General features: G+C 42.7%; 1 protein-coding gene across 1 annotated transcript in view; it reads right to left on the bottom strand.

The window, feature by feature from the left end:
- LOC130356349 (synaptotagmin-2-like) overlaps window positions 1–12,040 on the bottom strand; it is a 169,431-nt gene that overhangs the window by 50,292 nt on the left and 107,099 nt on the right. The window contains exons 6-7 of the mRNA XM_056557741.1: window positions 9,016–9,183; window positions 7,234–7,351 (exon numbers count right to left, since the gene is read on the bottom strand). Of these exons, the coding sequence (XP_056413716.1) occupies window positions 7,234–7,351; window positions 9,016–9,183 (286 nt within the window). The remainder of the gene's footprint in view (window positions 1–7,233; window positions 7,352–9,015; window positions 9,184–12,040) is intronic.

Raw genomic sequence — 12,040 nt, 5'->3', positions numbered from 1 at the left:
TCGGATCATTGGACCGTGTAGGTTAACGGTGCCCTGGTGTCACATAGTGATACATCTAACCACCCCGAGTCACGTACCACAGTCTGAATAACTTCCTGTGGCTGTCACAGAATTTTTGGTGTCACGAACAGGATTCGGGTGTGTGCCTTACTCACAGTGAAACCCCCCAGGTCTGAACTATGTCTATACTGCAAAAGCACACAGGCGTGCAACAATGTATGTGCTGGACTTTGTCTTTACAAGTGTTTCAAGAGGTGCTATTGAAAAAGAGGGGAAAAGAAAAGTGTATTGTCAGCCATATTGTCTGAAAAACTGTGTATATTGCCTGCTGTGTGCAAGCTGCGCCACTAAAGTAAAGTTCCTGCAGCACATGCAAGGGTTAATTGGTTTCCGGGATCTCCCACGCGTGCTAAGAAGAAAGCTCTGCCCACTACCAGCCTCCGGGAGCAATGCCTACTTCCCAACACCAAGGAGGAACCAAAGGTGCCGCCCTGTGATTCACAGCCGAACCTTACAGGTAGTTTCTTGTGCACCGCCATCATGAAAATCCTGTGGCTGCCGCAATCATCTTCACCATTCCACCACAACCCTAAACTATCTGTCAGCATCAGCCATCACCAGCATAGTGCTGCACAGGGCTGTCACTCTATAGCCTGCTATTGTCTGCAGTTGTCAGCCACCAAGTGCATTGCTGCAAGTACCTGCAAAGGTACTTGGGGGAGCATCCCAAATCACTATAGCCAAATACTCTGTGCCTTATCCAAGCTGCTGCAGCACTTCAGAAAATCTCTTAAAGGGCCATACATATAATGTCTCTTTAAGCGATAGAGCACTGACAATTGCCAGCATGTCTGAACCAAGTACCAGCAGATTATCGGGCACAAGCGCCACATCATCACCTGCGACAAGTGCACCACCTATCCTACCCATCAACGCTGCGTCTTCAGCTAATTCCAGTGTTCCAGCTGTTCCAGTTACCTCAGCCGCTGCTCCTATACCGGTCTTCATTGGGAACCCTACGCTCCCCACATACAGTGGAGACCTCTTCACCCTGCAGGACTTCAAAGAGAAATTCCAGATCCTCTCAGAATTCTACAATTTCCCTTTAATCCTACAGTTGTGGTTACTGATGGGTAAGCTCCAAGGACTTTGAGGGAGCCCATACCTGGCCTGCAGAACGCATCTGACACTGTCCAGAAGTTACCACACAAGTTGCCACACCTGCTTCTACCTCACCTCCTGCTCCGCCCCTAGCTCAGACCCCGCAAGCTGTCGCCTCAGTCACTGAGTTCCAGCATATCAAGCAAGATCTAGCAGAACTAACTAAAGCAATTAAGGAGCTTGTTGTCAAACCTACTCCATCCTCAAGGAGGTCATCTTTATCAAGGGACCACCACCTAGCCGAACCTGCCCCCAGACAGCTAGGCTACCGTGCACCTCCAGACAAAATTTTAGGAGCGGTAGGTCTTATTGCACCAGTCAGAAACACGGCCATTGGAATAGCCAGTGCTGGGATTTAAATAGACTGCCCCTGAGGTCAAGGAATCTCTACCACGCCCCACATCAGGATGTCTTGAGACAGAATTCTCCCTCTACATTGTGCCCTGCCCTGTAGTTGTTGAGGGCGTACCCTTACAGGCCTTGGTGGACACAGGGTCACAGGTGTCAAGTATCCCCAAGAAAGTGTTCTACCAACATTGGGACTCTGATGAGTTATGTACCACATCTGATATCTGATGTTGATTTCAGCTTGTTAGCGAGTAACCCACAGTTCAGGTGGAAAGTTATGTGTTTACTGTAAATGATGAGGGGGCTGTAGAATTCATTTTGGGGATGAATATTATGAGAAATTGTTTCATGGAAATTATGGATGCATTGCATGCTTCTATCCCCACTGCCTCTTCCTCTCACAAACAGGCCCTGCAACATCACCTGAAGGCGAGATCTGTTGAGAGATCTGTCGAGTTCGTATTCAAGATGCGAGGTCAGTGGTACTGCAACCCAGCACAGAGACTGTCCTTTGGTGTAAAGCTTGTCCCGGACTAAAGAACTGGGATTACCAAGCTCTCCTTGAGCCCATCCAAACAGAAAGTCACCCACGTCACCCGATGTTAACGGACAAGTTCCTGTCAGATTGTAACATAGTAACATAGTTCATAAGGTTGAAAAAAGACCAGAGTCCATCAAGTTCAACCTATAACCCTAATAAGTCCCTACTGAGTTGAGTTGATCCAGGGGAAGGCAAAAAACCCTCATACTAGAGGTAAAAATTCCTTCCTGACTCCAAATATGGCAGTCAGAATAAATCCCTGGATCAACGTTCTGTATAAATCTAGTATACATAACCAGCGATGCTATTATTCTCCAAAACTGCATCCAGCCCCTTTTTGAACTCTTTCACAGAGTTCACCATGATCACCATGAACCCCCCGTCTGTACTGGTGTACAAACCTTCTTTCCTCTAGATGTCGAGGATGCCCCCTTGTTATGGATACAGTCCTGGGTATAAATAGATCATGGGAGAGATCTCTGTACTGTCCCCTGATATAGTTATACATAGTTATTAGGTCGCCCCTAAGCCTTCTTTCTTCTAAACTAAATAACCCTAATTCTGATAATCTTTCTGGGTACTGTAGTCCCCCTATTCCCCGTATTACCCTGGTTGCCCATCTTTGAACCCTCTCTCCATGTGTGGTCTGACTAGTGATTTGTACAGCGGTAGAATTATTTCCTTGTCATGGGCATCTATGCCCTTATTGAAGTACCCCATGATTTTATTAGCCTTGGCAGCAGCTGCCTGACACTGGTCACTACAGCTAAATTTACTGTTAACTAAGACTCCCAAGTCCTTTTCCATGTCAGTCGTCCCAAGTCTGCTCCCATTTAATACATAAGCCCAGCCCGTATTTTTCTTCCCCATGTGCATTACCTTACATTTATCAGTGTTGAACCTCATCTGCCACTCCCCAGACCAAACTTCCAACCTTTCCAGATCCATTTGTAACAGTGCACTGTCCTCTATAGTGTTTACCACTTTACAGAGTTTAGTATAATCTGCAAAGATTGATACTTTACTATTCAACCCCTCTTCCAGGTCATTAATGAATATATTAAATTGGACAGGACCCAAGAGGACCCCTGTGGTACCCCACTAATAACAGTCACCCATTCAAAATAAGTACCATTAATGACCACCCTCTGTTTCCAATCACTGAGCTAGTTCCTTACCCACTTACACACATTCTCCCCCAGCACAATCCCTCTCATTTTATACACCCACCTTTTATGTGGAACCGTATCAAATGCTTTGGAAAATTCAGATATACGACATCCAGTGATGTACAGGATTGGTGAATCTGGGCGACACACCCGCTCTACAAGTACACCTCTGTTGCACAGCTTTATTTCCTCCGACCCCAGGACATCATGAAGGAGTGATTAATCGCCAAGCAGCAAGTGACTACCACCACAGGGGATCAAAACAGGACCAATCCAGAACCCTGGTGGGCGCAACTTAATATAGGCGATGTCACTACTCCTCCAGAACAAGTCAACAAGGTACTAAATGTCACAAAAAGACATCATGCATTCAGCAAACATCCTACTGTCTTTGGGAAAACCTCCCTGATACAACACTGGATTCACACGGGCGAAAATCCACACATCAAGGAAAGTCACCGGCCGGTGGTGACAGTCTTGTACCAGAACACAAAGAGAATGTTGGCTGAAATGAAAGTGGCCGATGGGACACAAGAGAGCCAGAGTCCCTGGGCCGCACCACTTGTGTTGTTGGTCAAGAAAGATGGGGCGATCCGATTCTGCGTTGACTAACGCAAACCTAATAACATCACAAACAAGGATGCATACCCCCTCCCACGGATCAAAGAATTGCTCACAGTGTTGGGCTCTTTTGCCTATTTCTGCACTCTGGATTTAACCAGCAGATACTGGCAGGAATCCATGGTGCCAGTAGACCAAGAGAAAAAGGCCTTCACCACTCTAATGAAACCTATACGAGTTCAAGATTATGCCGCTTGGGCTGTGCAATGCCACAGCAACCTTTCAGCATCTGATGGAGAGGTGTCTTGGCCATCTGACCTTCCAAAGCGTCCTCCTGTACTTAGACAATGTCATTGTCTAATCGAAGACTTATCAAGAACACTTAAAACATCTGTGTGACGTCTTTGATGAACTGATAAAGCACAGCCTCAAGATTAAGGCCTCAAAGTGCCATCTGCTAAAGCCAAAATTCCAATACCTCAGCCATGTTGTGAGTGCGGAAGGAGTCTAGTTGGATCCCGAATAAATGGCTTCAGTATAGAACTAGCTTACAAGAGATTCCTTGGGTTCCCTGGCTATTATCGCTGCTTCATACCACACTTTGCGCATGGGTGGAACCACTGAATGCTATACTACAGGGATGTGCAAAGGAGAACAACAACGGAAGACTCTCCATCGCCTGGGCTGAAGAAAAGAAAACTTTTTGAGCCCTGAAGCTCTAACTCACTCAACCTCCAATCCTGGCATATCCGATTTCGGCTTTACACGGATGCAAGTTTCCAAGGCCTCGGAGCCGTCCTATCCCAAGTGCAGGACAACCAAGAATGTGTAATTGCATGTGCCATTCGAAGTCTGCGAGGAGTAGAGAAAAATTATAACAACTACAGTTCATTCAAACTGGGATTTCTAGCTTTAGGATGGGCTGTGACAGAAAAATTGAAGGACTATCTTGTGGCTACACTGTTTACTGTATAAATCGACAACAACCTGAATATCAACACTGCAAAACTTGGTGCTAAAGAGCAAAGATGGGCTTCCAGATTAGCGAACCACAGCTTTACAATAAAATATCAGAGCGGAAAGTCAAATGTCAATGCTGACGCCCACTCAAGGATGACAGATGGCGAAGAACCACCGTAAGAAGACCAGTGGGAGGATGTGGAAATGCCACCGTTCAACTGGTTTGTGAACCAAAACCATAACATTACTGCCATAGTAGAGGGTGAAACAAGGCTAGAGAAGCTCTCTGAAGATCTGTCCACATGGAGGACCATCCAGAGCGAGAGTCGAGTCTTGGGTGAACTGAGTAACTACCTCACAGAGGGGAGGGTGCCCATACAACTACGTCGAGCTCCACCAGACATCAAGCTCCATCGCCTTTGGCGACAGAGGAAGCTTATATGTGTCCAGAAAGAAATGCTGTATCACTACACTCTAGATCCCGTCTCTGGCAAAAAGCTATATCAGATCCTGACCCCAGGAGGGATGCCAATATGGTCCTTGATGCATATCATGACCATTCAGGACACTTCGGGGCCCACAAGACAGAAGCCACCATCAGAAGACGGTTCTATTGGATTGGAATGCGATGAGATATTGAGCGTAGGTGCAACTAGTGCTCCGCCTGCAATGTCACTAAAAATGGGCAAAAGAATGACAAAGCACCCCTCCATCTCATCCACAGTAAGAGACCGAACCAACTTGAGGCATTGGATCATGCAAAGTTGGCTCCTACCGGCTCAGGGTACACCTATGCTTTGACGATGGTCAACCATTATTCAAATTGGTTAGTTGTTGTTTCGGCCAAGGATCTCACTGCCAAAGACCACCACACAAATGTTCTACACCAAATGGGTCCAGACTTTCAGTTGTCTAGAATCAGTCCTTACTGACCGGGGACCGGCGATTGAAGCCCAGCTGTTCTAATAGCTATGCCAGTTCCACGACTGCAGGAAGCTGCGAACCACAGCCTATCACCCACAGTGGAATGGACTGTGTGAGAGAGTCAACCAAGTGTTCATTCACATGTTGCGGACAGCATCGGTGACAAAGCAAGAAGAGTGGCCCCAATTGCTGCCACAATTGGTTGAAATCTAAGGATATGTGTAACTTACTATTGTCAGTCAGGTACAGTAGGCCGAAATGTATAACGTCAAGTGAATTATGAATATGGTGTATAATTGTCTATATTATTAAAATGTCTCGGGTTAGGACTGCTTTTTGTCAGTTGGTACATCTATATAAGTGCTCCAGTCCATAAATGCATATATATATATATATATATATATATATATATATATATATGTACACACACTGTTTGTGTTAGGGGTGTTATAGCGCACCCATATATAATGTCTTGGTCAGGATGTATTACCTATTTGTTCTTTGTTTTCCTTGCTAATTGTTTTCTGGCATGCATGAGGTGCACCCCAAATTCAAGGGGATCAAATTTGGCTGTAAATTTGCGCAACAGATGGTGTCTGTCTGTCTCTTGTCGTGTCCTTTTGGTTTGGCCCTGGGGTGTGTTCAACTTTCTTTGTTTCTTTGCGGGAGAAGATGCTATAAGCCAATGGGCCCCGTGGCAAAGGACTGGTAGTGACTGTATCCTACAGCAGCTTTGGCCCGAATCTCAGAGTCACCTTGTTAGTGAAAATGCACACAATCAAAGGAAGAGCTTCAAGAATTGTTACAGGTGTGTCTGTCTCATGTTTGTTTGTCTTGAGTGTTTGTATATTCACAATAAAAGAATGCTTTCATTTTAGTATGTCTTTATTTGGTGAAGTGTAATAAAATGCTATTTTCATAAGTCCATGGTATAAATACTGGTGATAGCCAAAGTGCGGAGCTGAGCTAAGCGGTAAGAAGCCGGTGAAGGAAAAGCCACGCGAGATTAATTCAGAGTTTTACCAGAGTGAGGGGAATAGCGGTGTCCTGTGCTCCCCTCAGTGACATGAGTTAAAGTGCACTCGGCAGTCTGTAATGAATTTGTGATGGTACAAGCTATTCTGAGGTACACTCTCCTCATTTTTTCTTTACAATACGAAGTAGTAACTGCTAATTTCAGGTAAAAATCGGTGGCAATTAAACAACAAGCGAGTGGTCAACATCAAAGGCACCAAGCATACAGTGTTATCTCTCCCTGGAAGGAACTCTTTGCACTTTCTACCAATCTACGAATCTCTTAACGCACACTGTTGCCTCTTACAAACACTGGTTTTATAGGATACCTGCTGTATATTTAGGAAAAGGCTGCTGAAGTCAGTAACTGCCCTATGAACAATGTACTTGGCATCACTGCAGGACTTTTTGTAGAGGATACCAGAGCAAAGGCAGAGCTATTTTTAATTACAGTATATAAGAACCCCTAAAAAACAGTAGATTAAATCCAGCTAATGTGCCACTGCTAGTAAATAAACAGCAAAGATAAAGTATTCAGCAAGGGTTATGACTCACCTGACAAACCACCAACATCCATCTTTTTCAGATTTTTAGCTTCTAGAATGCAGACAGTTAGTTTTCCAGCAGTTGGAACATATCGTAGAGAAATGCAGATATCTCCAAGTTTTTCAGGCTTAAGGTATAAAGTGAAAGAAGATTATTTCAGAGTCGAGATACAGCAAAGTTACTTCTTTTGGAACAAACTTCCTAGTTCCTGGTTTTCCAGCTCATGCCATCACTCACTGTCCATTAAAGTTAAACAGTGTATTCTAAAGGTACATTGACCAGTACCGGTTTTGCTGTGGATTTGACACTGTGGATTCGATGGCGCAAATTTGATGCAGTGTTCAGTCATTTAGTTACATTTAATTTACCAGCATCAAATCTGCAGTGTTAAATCTGCAGCAAACACGGTACATGAAAAGTACCTTTAAAATGTCACTTTCATTACAGAAATAAATGGTAAGACAAATGTGAGGGGGTCACAACCAGCAGGAATGTCACAGACACTTTTTGTAATACAATAAAAGTATTTCATTTTCTTATTAAGAATAGGCACATACACACCTGGTGGGATAACACGCTTGAATTTTACAGAATACCCTAACACAATTTTGATATGTCCCTTTACGTGGGTCCAAAGAAGCTTTTGCTGCACTACTAGTTCTCAATGAGGGCATGTTGTGCCCAAGACAGCTGACAACTCTAGCCTAAACATTGCCACTGACACTGTGTGTTTCTACTCTCTACCACAGCCTACCCTGCCTCAGCATTCTTTGTGAATCTGAACCATCCACCTGTCTATAATGTCTGTTAACTGTCACCTGGTGTTTCCATGGGTTCTGATGACCTGTTCTCTGCTGTCTTTCACAGGAATTACCTCCCAACCATGGCAGCTGCAAATGTGTATACTGCCCTACACTGTCTGAACCAGAAAGTAGTGTAGGAGGTATGTCGGCACTTCTGTGTTTCTTGTGGTGGTGCACGAGGTGAAGGTAAGTCAATAGTAGTAAGATTGGTACCCAGAACTCACCACTGTTGCACAATAGTGAAGCTTTATCTATCTATATTGTGGTACAGGGACGCGTTTTGGTATAAATGCCTTCCTCAGCTGTCTGCCTCAGAAAGGCACTTATGCCACTTGATTTGAAATGGGTGTATTATATTACAAAATACAGTCTTCAACGCTACCCACACTGCAAACAACTGAGTTATTGCCTGTTATATGTCCTAATTTTTTCTGCTCTTCATCCCTTAAAAATACCATATCAATGTCCTGAGGGATAATGCTAAATTTTGAAGACACTTCGAGAATCTGTGCAGGGATGTTTAATGTTCCAATACTGTTCCTGTTAATGTCCCTACTGGCAATGCCAATTACAGGCACCTTATAATCTAAAGACACCTAATCTAAAGTCCCCAGATCCTCATCCTCCATATGCACAATGTTAGCTCGTCCCCTAACAGCCTCCTTTCGTCTGTAAATCGATGCATTTCCGACTTCTGCCCACTCTTTTTTAGACTTATGCATCTCCGACTTCCGACCACTCTTGTTTAGACTTAGGCATATAGAAATGCAATCCTTGTCTTGTTTCATAGCCATGAGCTAAGAAGGTTATGCTATTAAACAAATCTGCAGAGGGGACCATATTAATGAGCCCTGAAATCTTTACAGATAACTTAAGAAATGAATTAGAAAAAAGTGTTACATTTATTTAGATTAAAAAATAAAATGTAGAAATTCACTAAGTTTCACTAGTTTATAGTTGAGCATAAACTGCTTTTTTTTATACCTACCTCCTCCTTTTCTGCACTCTGCAAGTCTCTCCACTCTTCAATTGGCTGTCCAAGGTCTACAGTGTTCATCGGAACTTTTATCTCTCCAATAATATCATGCTTAGAAAATCGATCAAAGTCATATATAGACATACACAGGGTCTTTCCACCAAGCTCTTGATATGGAATCTAAGTACAAGAAATGTACACGTTAAAGTTAAATGTAATTATACATATAAAACAGTTAAATATAGAAAATTTAATATTTCCTACTATAAATAAATGTATATAATGTAAGAAAAGACAAATTAGCAGCACTGTAGACTTTATGGCCTTGTATCTGTGAAGCCCTGAGGTCATAGGGTTAAAACTAGTCAGAACAACACACTCCTATGGAGTTTATTCGTACTCCCCATTTTGGCAGGCATTTCCTCCTACATAAAACAAAGTTTATTTGTCAAAAAAAAAACATTAACATATCACTGATAAATGTATGTTTCAACTAACACAGCTTTTTATGTCATTAAAGAGAAATTCAAAGTTGTGTGGTCGTCACTTGTATATAATGTTCTAGTATTGGATTGCTTTATTACTGGAAGCTGGATATTAGAAAATATATTAGAGCAGGCAAAAAAAAAAAAACACACAGACACCCTTAAAGTGTACCTGTCATTAGCAAGAAATGTTTATATAATGTAGAAAAATACATTATATGTATATTTGTAATATACATTTATTAAAATATGTGTATTTCTGCAGCATTATTATTCAATTTATTGTCTTTTGTTTATCCTTTGTTACATTCTAAAATCCTTTAATAAAAACCAAGTTGAAATATATAAAAAAAAAAAATATGTGTATATTTTTGTCCCTGCAGCTATTGTCTGTGTCTCTCTATAAAAAGACCAAAAATATACACATATTTTAACCAATGTATATCACAAATATACATATAAAATTATTATCTACATTATATAGAAAGTTTTTGCTAACAAAAGGTACAGGGAGTACAGGTGCAGATACAAATCTTCCACCTCTCCATCTAGTGCAATAGTCTCCTAATACATTAGAGCAGACTAAACTGCTCATTGCCGCCATCAGAGCAGTATAGGCAGTACTGCCATCAGGGGCCCAGGCAAGTTAAAAAAAAAAAAAAAAAAAAAGGGGCCTATTGCTGCCACCATCCGCCTCCAACAATTCAGGAGCGTAGTTTAGCGGAGCATGTCCCCCGAATGCAGGGAGGAATCTGTCACCTGAAGTGTATGGTCACACATGCATATTTTTGCTGCAGATCTGCTTCAACAGAAAATACGCACGTGTGACCGTACCCGTACAGAGCAATCTTCCCTTCACCGTTATTCAACAGATTAAGGACCTTCCTGTAAGTCACATGACCTTGCAGGTCCTTCAACAATGTAAACAGGAAGAGGACAGGCAAGTAAGTTGTGTGTATAAAGGATATCTGTGTGTAAGTATGTCTTATCCTCTTATCATCTCCAGAGCTGCAGTCATTATTCAGCTGTTACATCATGTGTTATCCTCTAGTCACCTCCAGAACTGCACTCACTGTTCTGCTGTTACATCCTGTCTTATCCTCCAGTCATCTCCAGGGATGCACTCACCATTTTGCTGTTACAACATTTTATCTTCCAGTCACCTCCAGAGCTGCACTCACTATTCTGCTGTTATGTCATGTCTTATCCTCCAGTTACCACCAAAGCTGCACTCACTATTCTGCTGTTACGTCATGCCTTATTCTCCAGTCACCCTCAGAGCTGCACTCACTATTCGGCTGTTACATCATGTTTTATCCTCCAGTCACCTCTAGAGCTGCACTCACTATTCTGCTGTTACATTGGCCCTGATTTACAAAGAGTGGATTGTAGGTTTCTTTGTTGGTTTTAATTCCCTACAATTTATTTTCCACGGTATTTACTAAGGTTTCCCTACATTTTGCACTTTTCCCTACATTTTCCTTTTTTTACACATGCTCTGAGCTGTGGGGTTTTCCTAAGCTGAAATCCACTACATTTTCTGAGGAAAACTGACGATAACGCCCCTTTTTCAGGTTCTCTCAGTAAAGTGGCATTATATCTAGCACAATGAGACAGAATATGGTGCACAACCCAACAAAACATGTTGGGTTTACAATAGTAAATCAGGGCCATTATGTTTTATCCTCTGGTCTCCTCCAAAATGGCACTCATTATCTGCTGTTACATCACGTCTTATCCTCCAGTCACCTACAGAGCTGCAGGCACTATTCTGCTCTTATATGCCAGTCACATCCACACCCTACACAACAAAAACTTCAAAACAGCATTTTTTTCCTCAGCCCCCCCCCCAGAAATAAGATTTTTGGCAAAGTATAATAGCTACATTATACGTTCAAGACAGGGACAGGTAAAAGTGTGTGCGGGAAGGGGGGCCCAGGTACTCCAGCAGTAAGGGGCCCCAAAGTTCTTAATGGCATTCCTGATACTGCCTGATATTGTGATAAGAGAGGGAGTAAAGAGCAGAGATAAAACATGATTTTACAAAGATTATTCTGCATATGTGATAGTGTTTTTACCCGTCAGATCCAACAAAAATTTTTTTTATATACCACTCAGTACCTAATCCTGACCATGTACATCTAATTTTTATGTGTCTAGCACCTTTATTTATTTTTTTATTACACTTTTAATTTAGCTCTCTAGTCTGAATGCCTCTCAAAGGGAGGGGGCGTGGCCTCACTGTGCAGGTCTCCACCCCCTGCCTCAGTATGCTGTCTCACATCTCCCCTAGCATTAGCAAAACTACAACTCCCAGCTTGTCCTCACTGACAGTAGAGGGACACAAGCTGACAGTGGGGGGATCTTTCCTCCAGCTGTGAGGCCAGCGCTCATAGCTAGCAATCAAGGAAGTGTGTCCATGACATAAGGTGATGACGCATGGACACAGAAGGACTAGTATGTGTCCAAGCAGGCAGGGGGGACAGTTGTTTGACTGGCTTTTCCAGTATGAAATACTGAAAATTTTCTAATGAAAGCAATTGCAAAACCTA

This window comes from Hyla sarda, chromosome 2 (assembly GCF_029499605.1).
Source record: "Hyla sarda isolate aHylSar1 chromosome 2, aHylSar1.hap1, whole genome shotgun sequence".
Taxonomy (NCBI): Eukaryota; Metazoa; Chordata; class Amphibia; order Anura; family Hylidae; genus Hyla; species Hyla sarda.
This window is presented reverse-complemented; position numbering and strand designations above follow the sequence as displayed.